The 19,300-nt window shown below is 39.4% G+C and overlaps 1 protein-coding gene and 1 pseudogene across 17 annotated transcripts in view; one reads left to right on the top strand and one right to left on the bottom strand.

Annotated features, from left to right (window-relative positions):
• Window positions 1-568: 568 nt before the first annotated feature.
• TXNRD3 (thioredoxin reductase 3) overlaps window positions 569-19,300 on the bottom strand; it is a 50,856-nt gene continuing 32,124 nt past the window's right edge. For 6 of the 17 annotated variants that reach the window (XM_074033229.1, XM_074033233.1, XM_045385567.3 and 3 more), the window contains 6 exons: window positions 15,139-15,215; window positions 14,422-14,578; window positions 8,476-8,583; window positions 4,179-4,274; window positions 1,581-1,715; window positions 569-1,053 (listed from right to left, as the gene is read on the bottom strand). In XM_074033229.1, coding sequence (XP_073889330.1) covers window positions 991-1,053; window positions 1,581-1,715; window positions 4,179-4,274; window positions 8,476-8,583; window positions 14,422-14,578; window positions 15,139-15,215 — 636 coding nt within the window. In that variant the 3' untranslated portion in view covers window positions 569-990. Of the gene's footprint in view, window positions 1,054-1,580; window positions 1,716-3,965; window positions 4,275-8,475; window positions 8,584-10,616; window positions 10,691-14,421; window positions 14,579-15,138; window positions 15,216-19,300 lie in introns of all 17 variants that reach the window. The other 11 variants (XM_074033231.1, XM_045385568.3, XM_074033227.1 and 8 more) reach the window with 4 other exon arrangements.
• Window positions 18,303-18,844, top strand: LOC102140604 (rRNA N(6)-adenosine-methyltransferase METTL5 pseudogene; annotated as a pseudogene).

Here is a 19,300-nt window from a genome sequence, read left to right as displayed (position 1 = left end):
CATTGGCTACTGTGTGGCATACTCAAGAAAACAGAGGTTTTCCAAAAGGACCTTGGATGGGCCTCTGTCTTCAAGGACCTCTGAAATGCTGACATGTCTGTAAATTCTCATGCAATCACTTAATATTACCTGTATTCATTTATGGAACTTGACCATCATTAAATAGACTATGACAGAATTATTTCACAGTTAAATTAGTTAGATTTCACATAATACAGTATTAAGAACTTTTGGAAATATTACTATTAAGATCAACATGAAAAAGCAATTCAAGTCCTTTTATATTACATGAGATATTTTGTTCAGTGTAGAGATATTAATTAGGGGAGAAAAGCTTCAAGGTTATCACCACCAAGTAATACGTGTGAGTGTGAAGCACGAGTCAGCATTTTAACAGTAGGTTAAATGTGCCTCAAAAAAGAAAAGAGATGACTAACCTTACATAGTGTGTACAGCTTCCTGCTAATGCACATGGTCCTCTGCAGACAGCTATCCAAATGCAGCCCACAGACACTGTTCACCAGCGAGCATGTGTGAATTCTAGGCCCACACACTAGAAAACCACCACTTTATAGAGTTTCATAACTGAAAATATATTTTCATAGAAACAACAAAGCAAAGGGGATGAAAACAATGGCGACCAGAAAAGCTAACTTAGATGAATGGTGCCACTCAAAGGTCTTTCCGAGGGAAGCTCAGTCCTGGCTTGCGAGAGTCGGCCTTGGCTCACCTCACAACAGGGCTCCAAGCTAAGGCGTCAAGGAAGCAGTCCCACTGCTTCTCGCAGTCAGCGAGACTACAAGGCAGATGCCCACTGCTGTCCTGTCTCCTCGTCTACTTTCTCATCTCAGTGTTGTAAGGCAGCCCTGCACTGGTCCCTGAGTAACAGAGCAGCTGTCATGAGCACAGGTTCATGTTATCCGAGAGTGTTCTTATCTTTGAGAGAAATGAGAATATGACAAGGAAAACTAAACAGCAGCAGGCCTAGCCTCAGCAACCTTTCTGAGTGATGTCTAGTCCCGACGACTTTGTGATTTCCAAAGTCGTGAACACCTGTTCAAGAGAAAGAAAACAAATACATATTTAGATGTTAGCACTGCTTTAAGAAAACACATTCTGAATATTACATTTATGCTATTCTTTAAAATATACAAATCTGGCCGGGCATGGTGGCTCATGCCTGTAACCCCAGTACTTTGGGAGGCTGAGGTGGGTGGATCACTTGAGGTCAGAAGTTCGAGACCAGCCTGGCCAACATGGTAAAACCCCATCTCTACTAAAAATAGAAAAATTAGTCAGGCATGGTGGTATACACTTGTAGTGTAGTCCCAGCTACTCAGGAGGCTGAGGTGGGAGAATCACTTGAACCTGGGAGGTGGAGGTTATAGTGAGTCAAGATCATGCCACTGCACTACAGCCTGGGTGACAGAGTGAGACCCTGTCTGAAAAAAAATAAAATTAAATTAAATTAAAAATAAAATATACAAATCAGTTACTAATATGACATCTAACAAGTGCTTTATAATAGTTTTTCAAACTACATCAACTGAAGCCAATTTTTAAAACCTCCTGTTTCCTACCTCCCCACATGTGGGGTGAATTCCAATGGTGTCATCAAGTAGCTGTTTTGTGAGCCCACATTTCATTGCAGCTGCAAATCCTTGGGTAACCTCACCGGCATTTGGTCCAAGAATATGAAATCCTATCACCCGATCCTTTAATACAGAAACAAAACAAAGAGAATCCCTGTAGGTTAATGGTCTGAATATGGATCCATTCACTGCAAGTTCACAGTTAAAATATACAGTATCTACTACAGAAAAAGAACTTCAATGTCAAAGTGAGCAGAGAACATTACCATGAAACTAAGCCACTGTAAGAGTCTGTTAAATGAGCCAGTAAATGCACATCCAGAGTTAATTTGCACTCAAATTTACTAGAACAAACAATTTACCCACTGCATGAAGGACTTCATTAGTATGATGTAAATTTCCAAATTATGCTGAGACAATGCGCAACAACAACATAACAAATCTGAATTAAAGTCCAACACTGGAATAACTCTGGGGCAGCAGGTTTTACTGGAAATAAGAGGTTGTTGGCCCAGGAAGCAAGATGCCCTGTTCCCAACATCAAGTAGAGACAAAGGAGAGGCTGGTGCAGGGCTGCCACCCTGTGTGCTGAGAGGTATGGGGTGCAGGCAAAGAGCTGACCCACCGAGATGGGAAGCAAGATGTGCAGTCATTTTCCACAGTAATGGTGCATTCTAGGCTGTCCATTTGTCAATGTTCCTTCATAGCATTATCCTTCACTGTGATCTTCAACAGTAAAAGCATACAAGAGATGAAGAGAAAGACTATAAAAGGGCAACAGAGGCCAGAGCCAGGAGAAATCCTTGCCTACTGAGTTTCTGAAAAAAGCAACAGCTCAGAATCGTCATACACATCTGCATCTGCTAGCGGGCACTCCAGAGGGGAGGCAGGCAGAAGCTGCCTGGGCTGGGGCTTCAGAGTAAGTTCCCAGGGCCCACGGAAGACTACTGCATTGGAACCTGAGGTGGTTGGTGGGTTGCTCAGCAAACAGAAAAGCGGGGTGGCTCAGAGCAAAGTAAGGACACTTGGTGAGAATCTCCACTGATAACTGTAAATGAAGGTCATGAGTGAGGGAAGTCTCACTTATAATTTTGACCTTAGAGCTGGAATCAAGTATTCCCATTTCATAAGTTCGAGGGTTCTGCTCAAGAAATAGGCATGTGGCCAGGGTAAAGGAAAGGGACACAATCCCCATGGTTAAAGAGCAAGGCCAAGAGTGTGGCCTGGGGACCTGGGCGGGAGCCAGAGGGGTGGCGTGGGACATAGCAGAGGGGCTCAGAGATGGGAAACGGGGCTGACAGCCACAGAGGTGCAGCCCACACCCTCATGAGGAGGTCAGAACTAGCATGACGGCTGCAAGTCCCACCTTCAGCAGCGGCTCTCTCATCAAACCCCAACCGTCTCACTTTCGGAGAGTAACAATGTGTAGTCTCTCCCTGCTCCCTTTGGAAAGGCCGCCCACAACTGCCAAAAATTGACCTCAGATAACTCTGTCCCAAAGAATCAGGATGTAGCCCAGCACATAAGCATCCATCCTTAGGAGCACAGCTGCGAACTTGCCCAACCTGGAGCATTTCAGGGCCATTATGATCACCACCCCTGTCACTGCCCTGTAGCCATGTGCAACTACCAAGAGACTAAGCCCTAGAGCTCTGGATGACTTCATCATTCAGGCAAAAGAGCACATGCTAACGGGCTACTAGCCTGGGACACGCTGTTTTCTGTTATACTGAAAATAAGATAAATACAGAGATGTGAGAATTAAACAAGATAATGACTGCTGTTCAGTAAACTTTTATGTAAATGTCACTTGTTACAGTTCATATTTATCTATTTGTATGTTTCCTCTCCCCAGATAGATGATAAACTCTTCAAGAAAAGAACCAAGTCTTAACACTGCTTTCTACATTCAGAATTCTTTATAAAGCAAATTATAAATAAACTGTGCTTTAAACTACGCTACTGAGGAAGGCTGTTAACCATTTTGATGCTCGCCACTGGTAACTGGGAGGAGGAAAGCCTCCAGTAATGGGCTGCTGCTTTAGTGAAAGCATCAGGAATTAGCTCAGTAAGTCAAGTTTCACTTTGTGTGAACATCTCCATCTAAAGACTTTTGACACACATTCAGTCTGTTTATAAAATGCATACATACAACTTACTATTTGATGACCAAAATTTTCACAGATCTTCTAGTTCTAAACTATCAAGTTTAAACTATCAGGCTATCAAGATGGCCCTGGGAAAAGGCAGCTTTCAGTGATGTATTTTGAGTGGACACTGGTAGGGCTCAATCACAAACTATCACTGCTCAGCCTCTGTGACATGTTAACTAAATGACAACAAGGAGGTGCTCTGAATTGTCCTGAAAGCTACCTTAGAAAGATTATAAAAACGGAGCAGTCCCAGCTGCTCACAAGGCTGAAGCAGGAGGATCACTTGAGGTCAGGAGTTGGAGACCAGCCTGGGCAACATGGCAAGATTCCGTCTCCAAAAAAAAAAAGAAAAAAAATTATAGAAATCCAAATACTAGAAATAAAAACTACATTTAAATATCACAGCATTTTGGCTTCTAGTGGTATTACATACATGGTCTAATTTATTGCAGATTATCTTTGCGTAACAAGTGTTGTTATCTCTGCCAGCTACTGTCCATTCAAGAGGCCAGAACAAAGTATGATATATCTGGAAGATAAAAGAGAGAAAAAGGGCAGAATTAACATATATGGAAATCATTCTTTGATAGGCTCTTTAATTCTATAAAGGCAATAATCTCCATAGCAGCTTTCAGAAATTTAAAGTTCAGTGACCCCAACTTTATGTATCTGTTAGGAGCCCCGGGGTCAAGCCTCCTGAAATGCTAGCTGCATACATGTGTTGGCTGTTGTTTTACTTGCTTGGCTGTAAGTCCAAGCAAAAATCCACAAACAAAATCTAGTTTTCAAACATGTATAGAGTACCAGCAACCCAAGGCAGAGCACCAGGCACAGGTTCTCGTGTGGGCTGCAGAGTTGAAGACTGAGATCTTGATGTCAAAGCTGACCCTGATAACAGGGCTCATGTTCCAGCAAACTTAAGGAGGAGCAGAAGAAATAAAACAGCTCCAGTCATTTAGAGCTCCAGAACATAGCGATGGGAGAGCGGGAATCATGTCTCTCACATTTCTGTCCCCAGGCCCTCACGCCAGTGCCTCTATGCCTCTTCAATCTGGCTCAGTCTTCTAAGAACCAGAATAAAATGCCATGTGCCCTCTCTCCAGCTTGGGGTTGCTGTGGTCTCCCAGTGTTGTAGTTCTGAATCACTCCGTACACAAACGGGCAGTTAATGCTGGGTGACAGAATTGGAAATGTAGTATGAACAATAATCCACAATGGATGGATTTAAATTTTAAAATACCACCCAGAAATAATCATTTTGAATGTTAGGGAAAAGCATCAATTGCTGGTGCATGTAGAGTTAAAACAAAATTTTTATTAAGGAGGTATCACAATATACAGTTACTTGTAGCCAAAAAAAAAAAAAATTGATTTAACTTGTTTTTAACAGAAGAGAAATAAACTCTTCTACCCATTTTTTGTTTGTTTGTTTTGAGACAGGGTCTCACTTTGTCACCCAAGCTGGAGTACAGTGGTGAGATCTTGGCTCACTGCAGCCTTGACTGCTGAGGTTTGAGCAATCCTCCTGCCTCAGTCCCTAAGTAGCTGGGACTACAGGTGCGCGTCTCCACACCTGGCTAATTTTTGTATTTTTTTGTAAAGATGGGGTGTTGCCATGTTGCCCAGGCTTGTCTCAAACTCCTGAGCTCAAGTGACCCACCTGCCTCAGCCTCCCAAAACGCGAGGATTACAGGTGTGAGTCACCACCTCCCACCACTTCTACCTATTTTAATACAAACTTTTTAATCTCTGCAGCTACTAAAAACAGAAATGTTTCTTTATCTTAGAATATACTTTCCTAAAAACACACCTCTAAGGTTAAAAAGAGATGGTACAAACTCTTACCAGTTTTTTTGTTGTTGTTGTTGTTGTTGTTGTTGTTTTTTGTGAGACAGAGTTTCACTCTTTCGCCCAGGCTGGAGTGCAATGGCACGAACTTGGCTCACTGCAAGCTCTGCCTCCTGATTTCTCTTACCAGGTTTTAAACATGATTTTTAAAACAGTAAGCTACTATTTCTGATGTGTTCTATCACTTCTGCTATGAAGCAAGGAGGTGAACACTCACACTTCCCCCCATCTCCTTGCATTCTTTCACTGGTTTTGTCAAATGTGGTTTTTCCTTCTAGCACTTTGAAGATTTTACTGTATTTAAATTTCTTACCCTTCTGGTTCAAAGTGGATGTGAAATGTGGATCCAACTTCCAACTTTATATTTTTCCTTAATAGCTACCCACTTATTCTGGCACCCTTTAATGGATGGCCTGTGTTTTTACTATGGATTTAAAATATGACCTTATCACATACTAATTCTTACGAGCATTTGAATCCATTTCTGGGTTTCACATTCTGTTCTACTGATCTTGCTGTCCATCTGTGCGCCACTGCTGCACAACTGTAAGCACTGTAGCCATGTGGTAAAGTTTCATATTTAATTAGGGCTCCCCTCATTATTCTTGAAGTCTTTTTATCAACTTATGCACAATTACAGACATAATTTTCAAAGCTCTGCTGTGGAAAACAGTGATCTCTGATCCCACCTATTTCAATGAACCTAGAGGCCACCATGTTCAACCTCTTTTATTTAATCATTTGGGTATTTACCTCTATGTTTCTAAATAACATGCTTATATTGCTACTGCCTGACTTTCCTATTTTAGGCTTTATTTATTGATTTGGCTCTATGCAAGAGCAAGATGAGCTCTCTTCCCTGGCCCCTAGCACTCACTCTAGCTCCTTCCTGCCCTTCCCATCCCCATATTCCCAATACAGTTATATACTCTTAGCTACCACAGTTACCAGTGTTTCCTTTACTATGTAAAAGCTATTGACAGACAACTTGAAAGCAACAAGCAAAGGATGAAGCTGCACCCTTAGCTTGCACATTGACAAACACTAACTCAAAATGGACCACAGACCTAAATGCACTCACACTTCCTCCCATCTCCAGTCATGCACAGCATGTGTTGCAAAACAATGCTGGTCTACGATGGACAGCATATATGACTGTGGTCCCATAACATTAAAATGGAGCTGAAAAATTCCTGCCACTTAGTGACATTATAGCCATTGCAACATCATAGTGCAGCACATTACTCACTATTTGTGGTGATGCTGATACCGCACTGCCAATCTCCAACAGTCTAGCATATATAATCATGTACAGTACATAATACTTGATAAAGATAATAAATGTGAAATGACTATGATACTGATTTATGTATTTATTATACCACACATTCTACTATTATTTTAGAAAGTACTCCTTCAACTCATAAATTAACTGTGAAACTGCCTCAGGCAGGTCCTTCAGGAGGTATCCAGAAGAAGGCATTGTCATCATAGGAGGTAACAGCTCCACGTGTGTTACTGCCCTGGGACAGGATGTGGTGGGAGAAGACGGTGACATTGATGTTTCTGACCCTGTGTAGGCCTAGGCTAATGTGTGTGTTTGTGTTTTCATTTTTTATAAACAAGAAGTAAAAAAAAAAAAAAAAAGAAAAAGAAAAAAGCTTATAGAATAAGGATATAAAGAAAGAAAATATTTTGTACAGCTGTACAATGTGTTTGTGTTTCTCTATAATGGGAACTTTAAAAAAATATTAACATCATATTTTAAGTCCTGTCAAAAAGCAACAAATAAATAAATAAAACAGGTGAGTTGATCTGCAGCAAACCTTGGTGAAAAGACCTTAAAGTAATCCCAAAAACTTGGGGAACTTGTTTCCTATAAAGATATTCCTTTGTCTGGGACACAGCCTTCTACATCCTTCCTGTCATGTGCCTGACATCTTTCTACCTTAATTTTTCATTAATTTCAGAAACTTTTAAAACTAAATGTTAAATCCATAACTATTATCATCGATTTTCCAAGACCAATGCAAAAAGGATAGCTTATTATTATATAAAGAGTTAATTAAAAAACTCTGATAAAATGTTCCCTAAAATGTAAATTTCAAAAATAACCATCTAAAGTAACATAAGGTTTTAATTACACATTTCCCCAGCACCAGAAATTTAAATAGGAGTTTCTTAAATCCTTAGGCCATTTAACTAGGGAATATCAGTGCTATCATTTAAATAAATTCCCAATAATAAATCATACAACTAAACTGCCTTCAAGGAAAAGGACTATGATTTCAATTCTCTTTTACTTGAAATATCAAGTATTAATAACCCTCCAATTCTTTTTAACTCTCTCTCTCCCGCCTGTGTTGGAAGAGTGGGCAGAAAAAAGTCAATCAAACTTCCCAGCAAGAAACAATGTAAGAAAATATTTTTAAGACTATAATTGGACAGGGTTAGGGTGTAAAGGAGAGGTAGCAATAAAGGTGTGTAGAGGGCATCCTTTTGGAAATCTGAAGAGCCCACAGGCAGACAACCCTGGAACTTCCCACCTTACCACCCATAGCCATTCCTACTCCTGCATTCCCAAAAGATCTTAAAATAACTTTGAGCTTCCTTGTATAAGTTTGCTCAAATAGATTTTTGTTACTTGTAATTCAAGTGTCCTGACTTACAGATTACACTCTCCTCTTTCCCAACCATATTATTCTTGTTTGCTAGACAGACAGGGTTTAAATTAATTGCTAATTTTCCTAAAATAGGAATATGATTTCCTACAATATAACGATCACAGTAACTTGCAAATTGCTGAAATAAAAAGTGACCGCAAAGAAAAATTGTTGATTAAAAGAGATTGTTTTTAAGGAAGTAATAAAACACAATCTTACTTCTAGATTCTCTTTTTTATATACTTCAATAGCTTTTTCTTCAGCTAATCCGCAGCAACCATACTCCAGAGGAGTAAACACCGTAGTCGGAACATTAATATAATCACACTGAAAGACAAACAAATTACATTGTTTTATTTTGTGAAACTTTACAGCAAAAATCTATATTACATATATTTATATAAAGAAAATAAATGAGTCCAGTTCAGTGTAACTGATTCTTAAAACATCAACAGCTTCAGGAAAATTCTAAGGTACCTTAACAGAGACCTGGGATGGGCCCCTGACTCAGGGGAAGAGACCACACACTGGCCAGCCACCAACAAACGGGACCGGCTCTCCTGGAGCACAGACTCAGAGGTCTAAAAACCAGGAGGAGGTGGAGGTAGTGCCACCCATCTGCCCCTAAAGACACTCTCCAAAATGTTTTCTTTCCATGCCCATGATTCTGGGCTCTGCTCTCCTGGAGCATTCTTCCAAGCAACCTTGAATTATGCTACTTCACTGGAAGCTGAGACCACCTCTTTGCCATTTCATATTCCTTATGCCACTGAGAGGCGAGGCAAGTATGCAGCTCAACGGTGCTGGACTGAGTGTTCCTGACCATCAAAGCGGGATGGTACGCGTGTGAGTGTGTCTGGAGGGGGGTGCTAATATACGGCAGGGACAAGGATGACCATAGGTCATCTCTGTAGTCCAGGGGTTAAGAAAGAACTATCTCCAGAGCCTTTATCAGACTGAGTCAGAGAAGAACGGACATTACAATGTGGCACTCCTGCCTAGGAGAGGCCCCAACTTGGGAGAAGAGAGGGTCTCTCTGGCTGTGTGGAGAGGACCTGGAATACTTTGGTGGGTGAACCATGAGACCGTGTGCATGGACAGAAAGCTGTGTGTAGGTGGCAGAGAAAAGGTGGAAAGTGCCTGCCCAGTCACAGTCCCTTCAAAGGACACCACCATCCACAGCACTGTATGTTCCCCAACCCCTGCCAGTGGCCACAAGTGATCAGACTAGGGACAGCCATCTGATCTCACAAGAGCCAACACAAGCTGGGGCAGAAATCTACGAAATGGCAGAAAAAGGTGGGCTGAGTCAATCCAATTCTTTCTTTTGTAGGAAAATTAACTAGAGGCAAAGAAAATTTTCCAGGTGGTAGAGGAATGGGAAGAAATGGACCTGCAGAGTTGTCGCCAAGTTAGGCCAAGGAAGAGCACATCTCTACAAACCCCCCACTGTGTGCTGGGCCCCAGAGCAGCTGGGACCTCACCTCCAAATGCAGGCAGGCCCAGCCCTAGTATAGTTCTCTTTCGAGGTTCCTCTGAGATTCTACCTATTAATCCCAGGATTCTTACAGTAACCTCCCTCAGTTTGCCTAGTTTGAGTGAGCTTCTACTGTTTGTTACCCCAAAGAAAACCAAAACACCACCAGGTATCTCCCGAATCAATGAGAGGATTTGCATACAACACAGGTAAGTTCTCCAATTAGCCTAGATTCTTATGCTGTCATGCCACTTCATGTTTGCCTACCTGCAAACCATGGGTAAGCCAAGCATTTATTTTCTTTTCCCAACATGGCTGAGAAAAATCACATAACTATGTGAACTGCCTGGGTATTTTCTGACTTCTCTGAGGCACTCACATGTTGCCAATCCATTTATTGACTGGTAACTGACCCCAGATTCCATAGCTTACATGGGAGGCCTCATTCTTAACAGATGCCTTTGTTTCCTGTTTCATATCAATTAAGAAAAATAAACAGGAAATGGCTCAACTTTGCCCCTTTCTCCTAAAAACCTTCTCCACATCTTAGACCATCTCCTCCACCTGGACTTGACTCATGCTACCCTTTTCCTAGGCTTCTTTCCATCTTGTGCCTTTCATCTCTTACTTTATACTCTACACATATTGCTCCATATTCTAATCCCTCCTCCCCACAGTCACCATGATCAACTCCTTACAGCATTAGGCAACTGCTCTGCCGACATATACCCCAAAATGTTATTTGCAGTTGAGATAATTCCTTGCACATTTAGCATTCCTGGCCCCCATCCATTAATGCCAGCAGAGCCCCCTCCCCAGTGGCCGGCCTCATGCACCAAATACACCCACCCACAAGGTCTCCATGCAAGGCCTTGGCAGATACCTGGGGGATGAAGCAAAGCAGCACATAGCATTCCTCATGAAGAATCCATGCCCAAACCTCTTCATCTGAACACACTCATGCAAAAACAATTGGAGAAATTCAGAATGTGGGACATTCTACAAGAAAAGTAACCTGGATTCATCAAAAAGTCAGAGTTAAGAACTGGAATAAGACAAGGATGCCCACTGTCACCAGTCTTATTCAACACAGTACTAGAAGTCCTAGCTAGAGCAGTCAGTATGAGAAAGAAAGAACGGGCATCCAAACTGGGAAAACAGGAAGTGAAATTGTCCCTCTTTGCAGACAATATGATCTCATATGTAGAAAAACCTAAAGATTCCACCAAAAACTCTTAGAACTGATAAATGAATTCAGTGAAGTTGCAGGATACAAAAATCAACATACAAAAATCAGTAGTGTTTCTATACACCAACAACAAACTGAAAAAGAAATCAATAAAGCAATTCTATTTACAATAGCTACAAAAATAAAATAAAATATTTAGGAATAAATTGAATCAAGTAGGTGAAACCACTCTACAATGAAAACTGCAAAACACTGGTGAAAGAAACTGAAGAAGATACAAAAATATAGAAAGATATCCCATGTTCATGGATTGGATTAACATTGTTAAAATGACCATACTACTCAAAGCAATCTACAGATTTGATCCAATCTCTATCAAAATACCAATGACAATCTTCACAGTAGTAGAAAAAAAATCTTAAAATTTTCATGAAACCACAAAAGATGCCAAAAAGCCAAAGTAATACTGAACAAAAAGAATCAAGCTGGAGGCATTACACTACCCAATTTCAAAATATACTACAAGTTATAGTACCCAAAACAGCATGATAGTAATACGAAAACAGACACATAGACTATGGAACAGAACAGTGAACTCAGAAATAAAACCATGTATTTGCAGCTAACTAATTTTTGACAAAGGCACCAAGAACATACACTGGAGAAAGGACACCATCTTTAGTAAATAGTAGTGGGAAAACAGTATATGTAGAAGAATGAAACTGGACCTCTGTATCTCACCACGTGGAAAAATCAATTCAAAATGAATTAAAGACGTAAATATAAGGCCCCAAATTATAAAACTACTAGAGGAAAACAGGAGAAATCCTTCTGGACACTGGTCTAGGCAAAGATTTTATAGCTAAGACCTCAAAAACACAGGCAACAAAATGAAAACAGACAAATGAGACTGTATCAAACTAAGAAGCTTCTGTAATCAGTAAAGGAAACAATCAACAGAGTAAATAGACAACCTGTAAAACGGGAGAAAGTATTTGTAAACTATCCATCTGAGAAGGTACTAATATCCCTATACAAGGAACTCAAACAACTCAGAGCAAAAAAAAGAATCTGATTTAAAAATGGGCAAAGGATCTGAATAGATGTTTTTCGTAAGACATACATATGGGCAACAAGTATATGAAAAAATGCTCAGTATCACTAATCATCAGGAAAATGCAAATCAAAGCCACAGTGAGATACCATATCCTGATTAGAATGGCTATTATCAAAAAGACAAAAAATAACAAAGGCTGGTGAGGATGTAGAAAAAGGTGAACTCTTACACACTGTTAGTGAGAATGGAAACTAGCACAGCCACTATGGAACACAGTATGGAGGGTCTTCAAAACACTAAAAATAGAACCCCCATAGGATCCAGCAATCCCAGTACTAATATTTATCCAAAGGAAAGAATCAGTGTATCAAAAAGATATCTGCACACCCATGTTTACTGCAGCACTATTCAAAACAGGAAAAATATGGACTCAATCTAAGCATCCATAATGAATGAATGGATAAATAAAACGTACTATATAAACACAATGAAATACTATTCAGCAATACAGAATAAAATCCGATCCTTCACAGCAACATGAATGAGCCTGGAAGACATTATATTAATGAAATAAGCTGGGCACAGAAAGACAAATACTGCATGTTGTCACTCACATGTGGGAGTTAAAAAAGCTGGAGAGGTTGGTTAACAGACACAAAATTACAGCTAAACAGAAGGAGTTAAGTCCTACTGCTTTACAACACTGTAGAGTGAACATAATTCACAAGAATTCATTGCATATTTCCAAAAAGTTAAAAGAGGATATAACAGAATGTTCCCACACAAATAAATGACAAATGTTTGAGGTAATAGATATGCTAACTACCCTGATTTGATCATTACACATTGTATCTGTGTATCAAAATATCACTCTGTATCCCATAAATATGTACAATCATTATGTGTCAACTAAAAATAAAAGGAAAAAAGTCAGAGTCATAAAAAATAAAAAACAAATAAAGGCAGGGAGACTGTATCAGACTAAGAGACTTAGGCGTCATAAGAGCCACATGTACTGTGCGAACCAAAACACACACACTCTTAAGGAACAACTGAGGAAATGAGTATTATAGTACTTTTATTGAACTTCTCAGATATGGCAATGGAACTGTATTTACGGAGGTAAACATCTTTGTACTTAGGAGGTATATGCTGAAGTAGTTAGGGACAAATGTCATTGATGTCTGCCATTTCAAAAAGTGGCAGCAAAAAAGCTCAGCAAAAGAAAAAAGGAATATTAACTACACATACACATATTCAGAAAAGGAGAGACAGAACAAAAACAGCAAGATGTGAATAACTGGGGAATCTGGGTGAAAGGTTCAATATAGGCGATTGTTTTAGTAGTCTTTCTGTCTTTTGACATCTTTCTAAATAAAAGTTGGGGGACATAAAGGTCTCAACAGATCCCTACTGCCTAGAGAAGGCCCTACCAATTCTTCTTTGTCGCAAAGATTTTTGATGATCTGGCACTAAATTAGTTTTCTGACCTCCTTTCCAATTGTACTTCCCTATCACCAGCTACTCTGCCTACACACATTCCAAAATGTTCTATTGCACTGTGTTTGGGACAATTTTTCTTTGCATGAGATGGTACACTCAGCATTCCTGACCTCACCCACTAATGCAGTAGGGCCCTTCCCCAGTCATCCGTCTCCCACCAACTCTACCACATGGCCACAGACAGAGCTCCTGATGGAGCTGAGCAGTACTTCCCCAGCTGAAAGCTCCTGGGACACTACTCATAGTCCCTAGCACAAGCCAAGCACTACAGGTCTCTGTTTTTTTAGCCAAGCTATCTGCCCACCTGAAAAGTCCTTTGCTTCCTCAGTTTTGAATTACTCATCCTATAAAGCTCATTCCAAATATTTGATTTAAAAATATGAAAAGTGGAAATCCTCTGTAGAAATCATCTGATTCACATCCTTGGCTTTGCAGATGATGAAACTAAGGTCCTCAGAAGTTAAACAACCTGACCATATTTACAGGCCAAGTGGGCACTGAAGCCAGGACCAGAATCCTGACTCATGCCAAGAGCTCCTATGCTATTACAGCGCAACAGTCCACTTATGAAGGTTTTCCCCCTCCCTGCAGCTAGAATTAAACAATCCCTTCAGTGTCCCTAGAGCAACCTGCAGACAGCACTCTGGCACACAACCATACTCTGTCTTCTGTTCAGTCTGTGCCTGCCTGACTCATGATCATGATAAGCCCCTGGGGCTGACCATGGCCAGTGCTTTGTGTATCACCCAGCACAATATCTTGCACACAGTGGACACTCAAAAATATTTATTTTAATCCATTAGTAAATAGTAAGTCTACTGCAAATTATATCTCTGAGGAACCCTTCACTGGGAAAACAAGCACACAAGTTTTACTTGTATTAGTTTTAAAAATCATGACCTTGATCAAGATATTATCTCAAAAACAGCAGAAACTTACCTTTTCTAAAGAGGCCCCAAAAAGTCTCCGAGCTAGCAGCTTGCCTGACTGTATGGCGACAGGAGTGAGCTCTGGCTTACCCTCCGAAACATCCCCAACAGCATAGACATATGGCACACTGGTCTGTTCCACATCATTTACAGGTATTTTTCCACTCCTATTAGTTTTTGAAATGGGAAAAAAATATATTACAACTCACTCTACACTTCTAGGTGACTAACACTATTAGCCAAAAGACTAAATACATAGAGAAAAGATCTCTCTTAAAACTCATGCACCTCAGGATATCAATTATCTATAAGGTCAATGACTTAACGTAACAAGGGTTTCTGTAGCTCCAAAAGAAAATATCTCTGGTGAAACCACGGGCATTTCCCGGACGCCTAGGATATCTGCAGACTGCCTCCACAGACTTACTTAGAGCTTTGGAATTTATCTCTTTGCCTGACCAAGGACATAAAGATGCGTTCTAAATCACAGACATTATGTGAATATATCTCTGCAATTATTTCTTAAAGTCATCGTCCAATATATGAGCTTTTAAAGGCATGCAATAAGAGTTACTGATTGACGAAGAAATTGATTATAAAGAGCTGGTACTGAACTTATAAGATAAATTAAGATATATCTCAGTAATTAAATGAGAATTTCTTAGAGGTGACCTGCAGAAACCTGTTGCTTTGTGCAGCTACAGTGCAATGATCCCAATATACTTACTTCTCATTAATTTTGACACCAATCTTCTCCAAGCCCATTTTCCTTGTACAGGAGTCACGACCAATAGCTAACAAAACCTGCATTTGGAGAGAAATCAAAAATACAAATTATCCATATCAGGAATGAAAGAAGGAACATCACTATAGATCCTTCAGACATTAAAAGGGTAATAGTAGAATATTACAAACAATCGACGCCAATAAATCTGACAGCTTAAGGTAAAATAGAGTCCTTAAAAGACACAACTTACCAAACTTACACAAGTCTGAAAAGCCTACAGACTACATTATGTACCTTCAAAATTCATATGCTGAAATCCTATCTGCAAGTACCTCCGAGGGTGACTATATTTGGAGACAGAGCCTTTACAGAGGTAATTAAGGTAAAATAGGTCATATGGGTGTGCCTTAATCCAGTATGACTGGTGTGCTTATAAGAAGAGGAGGACATGGGCAACACAGACCAAAGGACGACCATGTGAGGACACAAGGAGAAGACAGTCATGTACAAGCCTAGGAGACGGGCCTCAGAAGAAACCAATCCTGTCAACACCTTGATCTTAGACTTTCAGCCTCTAGAACTGTGAGAAATACATTTCTATTGTTTAGGACCCCCGGTCTGCGGTACTCTTCCAGAACCGTGAGAAAATAAATGTTGATTAAGCCACCCAGTTTGCGGTATTTTGCTATGGCAGCCCTGGCAAACTAATATGCCCTATACCGTTAAAGAAACTGAATTCTCAATTTGTAAACTTCTCATAAATTAATTCTAGACCCAGATAGCTTCTCTAGGAAAGTCTATGGAATACTTCAGTAAGAAATAATGCTAATGGTATAAAAACTCTTCCAGGAAAGAAAGAGGAAAAGGTAGCACTTCTCAACTCCTTTTTTATGAGGCCAGTATAAACAGCTGACACCAAAATCAGACAAGGGCATTAAAAGAAAAGAAATTCACAAGGCAACACTCCTCATGAATATAGATGTAAAATCCTTAATGAAATGTTAGCAAATCAAATATAGCAATATATAAAAAGGATAATTGTTTGTGACCAAGTAAGTTTGTCCCCAGAAAGCAAATCTGGTTTAACATACAAAAATCCATCAATGTAATTCATCATATTAACAGAATAAAGAGAAAACAATTCAATCATCTCAACAGATGCAATAAAGCATTTCACAAAATTAAACACTCTTTCATAATTAAAATCTTCAGAATAAAAGAAAAGAAAATTTCCGTCACCAGATAAAAGGCATGTGTAGTAAACTTACAGGTCACATCCTGGCAATGATACAAGACTCAATGTTTCATCACTAACACCAGGAACCAGACAGGCATGCCCATTCTCACAATTTCTAATCAACACTGTATTGGAGGTCTTAGCCAGTGAAACAAGTCAAAAAAAAAAAAAAAAAAAAAGATTAAAAGCATGCAGACTGGAAAGGAAGAAACAAAATTGTTTTTATTTGTAGATATGAATCCTAACAAGCTACAAGGTCAATATTAAAAAAAAAAAACTGTATTTTTATATACTACCAACCAACCACTTAAAAATGCCATTTGTTACCTTTAAAAACATGAAGTATGTTTAGCAAAATATGTGAAAGACCTCTAGAGTCCAATGATAAAACACTGCTTAGAGGAATTAAGGAATACACAAATAAATGGAAAAACTTATAAGGTTCGTATGTTGGAAAAATCAACATTGTTAAAATGTCAGCTCTTCCAAACTGACTATGGAAAAAAGACAATTCCAGCCAAAATCCCAGCAGACTTTTGTTTCTAGAAATTAAAAAGCTGTCTTTAAAAGTTATATAGAAATGCAAAGAATCTAAACAAAATTAGAGGACTCACTCTACCTGATCTAAGACTTACCACAGAGATTCGGTAATCAAAACAATGTGGTACTGGGGAAAGGACAAATGGTCTATGGGACAGAATGAAGAGTACAGAAATAGGCCCACAGTTAAATGGTCTTTCATTGAAGATTCCAAAGCAATTCAATAGAGAAAGGGAAGTTATCGGGAGAACCCACTCCCGACGTTTAACATGGGTTCTTTTCTATTTCCTAAGTGTCTTGGCTGGGTTGATAAATAAAGGGAAAAGAGCACAAGAGAGAGAAATTTAAAGCTGGGTGTCCAGGGGAGACATCACATGTCGGCAGGATCCATGATGTTCCCTGAGCCATAAAACCACCAAGTTTTTATTAGCGATTTTCAAAAGGGGAGGGAGTGCACGAATAGGGTGTGGGTCACAGAAATCACATACTTCACAAGGTAATAAAATACCACAAAGCAAATGGAGGCAGGGTGAGATCACAGGACCACTGGATGAGGTGAAATTAAAATTGCTAATGAAGTTTCAGCAGGCATTGTCATTGACAACATCTTATCAGGAAACAGGGTTTGAGAGCAGATAACTTGTCTGACCACAATTTATTAGGTGGGAATTTTCTCATCCTAATAAGCCTGGGAGCACTATAGGAGACCGGGGCTTATTTCATCCCTTCAGCTTCGACTATAAAAGACAGGATGCCTTAAAAAGGGGACGTCCACAGACCTAACTTCAGGGCGCATTCTCTCTCTCAGGGATGTTCCTTGCTGAGAAAAAGAATTCAGCGATATTTCTCCTATTTGCTTATGAAAGAGGAGAAATATAGCTCTGTTCCGTCCGGCTCACTGGCAGCCGGTTCAAAGTTACCTCTCTTGTTCCCTGAACATCGCTGTTATCCTGTTCTTTTTTTAAGATGCCCAGATTTAATACTGTTCAAACACACATGCTCTACAAACAATTTGTGCAGTTGATACAATTACAGGGTCCTGAGGCGCTATTCATCCTCCTCAGCTTACGAAGAAGACGAGGGAATTAAGAGATTAAATACAGGCATAGGAAATCACAAGGATATTCATTGGGGAAGTGATAAGTGTCCATGAAATCTTCACAATTTATGTTCAGAGATTACAGTAAAGACAGGTGTAAAAAATTATAAAAGTATTAATTTGGGGAACTAATAAATGTACATGAAATCTTCACAATTTATGTTCTTCTGTCATGGCTTCAGTCGGTCTTTCCTTTCAGGGTCCCTGACTTCCTGCAACAGGAAGTCTTTTCAATAAATGGTACTGGATATCCATACGGAAAAAAAAGAACTGCACAGTGAAGCACGTATGCTCTATACAACCCATAACACATGTGATGAGGTAGAAAATAAAGTGGCTGCAGATCTAGGATGTGGCTGTGGAGTGCTTAGTCTTGGAACTGCAATTTAGGAGCCACGTTGCATGTTGGATTTGACATAGATGCAGATGCACTAGGAATAATTAATAGGAATGTGGAAGAGTCTGAATTAACATATGTTGGCATGGTTCAATGTGATGTGTGCTCCTTATCTAATGGAATGTCCAAGTCATTTAATACAAAAATTTTGAATACTCCTTTTGGGACCAAAAATAATAAAGGGACAGATATGGCTTTTCCAAAGACTACTTTGGAAATGGCAAGAATAGCAGTATATTCTCTACACAAATCTTCAACTAGAAGACATGTTCAAAAACAAGCTACAGAATGCAAAATCAAGACAGATGTTATTGCAGAGCTTCGAGATGATCTGCCAGCATCACACAACTTTCAGGAAAAGGAATTAATGGACGGTGAAATGGACCTAATTCAGTTTTCTTTTCAAAAGCCTCCAAAACCAAAAGCAGCTTAAAATCTAATAAAAATGAGTGAGAATTCATTTGTTTACTAAAAAAATTAATTCAAGGTAGATTACGGACTTAAACATAAAAGCTAAAACTATAAAGCTTCAGGAAGGAAACAACGGGATACTTTCATGACCTTTGGGTTAGTAAAGATTTCTTACAGCACACAGAGAGCATGAACCATAAAGTAAAATACTAATAAAATTGAACTTCATAAAAATTTAAAACTGTTAACCCAAAGATACTACTAAAAAATACATAGGCAAGTCACAGATGTGAAGAAAATATTCAAAATACATATATCTGAAAAAGGAATATGCCCAAGATATATAGAAGCCCTGCAATTCAATAAAAATTCAAACGATCCAACAAGAAAAGGCTGAAGACCTGAACCAACACTTCAAAGAAAAGATACATGAATGGCCAATAAACACATAAAAATTGCTCTACATCATTAGTCATCA

The sequence above is a fragment of the Macaca fascicularis genome, chromosome 2 (genome assembly GCF_037993035.2).
Source record: "Macaca fascicularis isolate 582-1 chromosome 2, T2T-MFA8v1.1".
Classification (NCBI taxonomy): domain Eukaryota; kingdom Metazoa; phylum Chordata; class Mammalia; order Primates; family Cercopithecidae; genus Macaca; species Macaca fascicularis.
The sequence above is the reverse complement of the archived record's forward strand: the minus strand, read 5'-3'. Positions and strand labels throughout refer to the sequence as shown.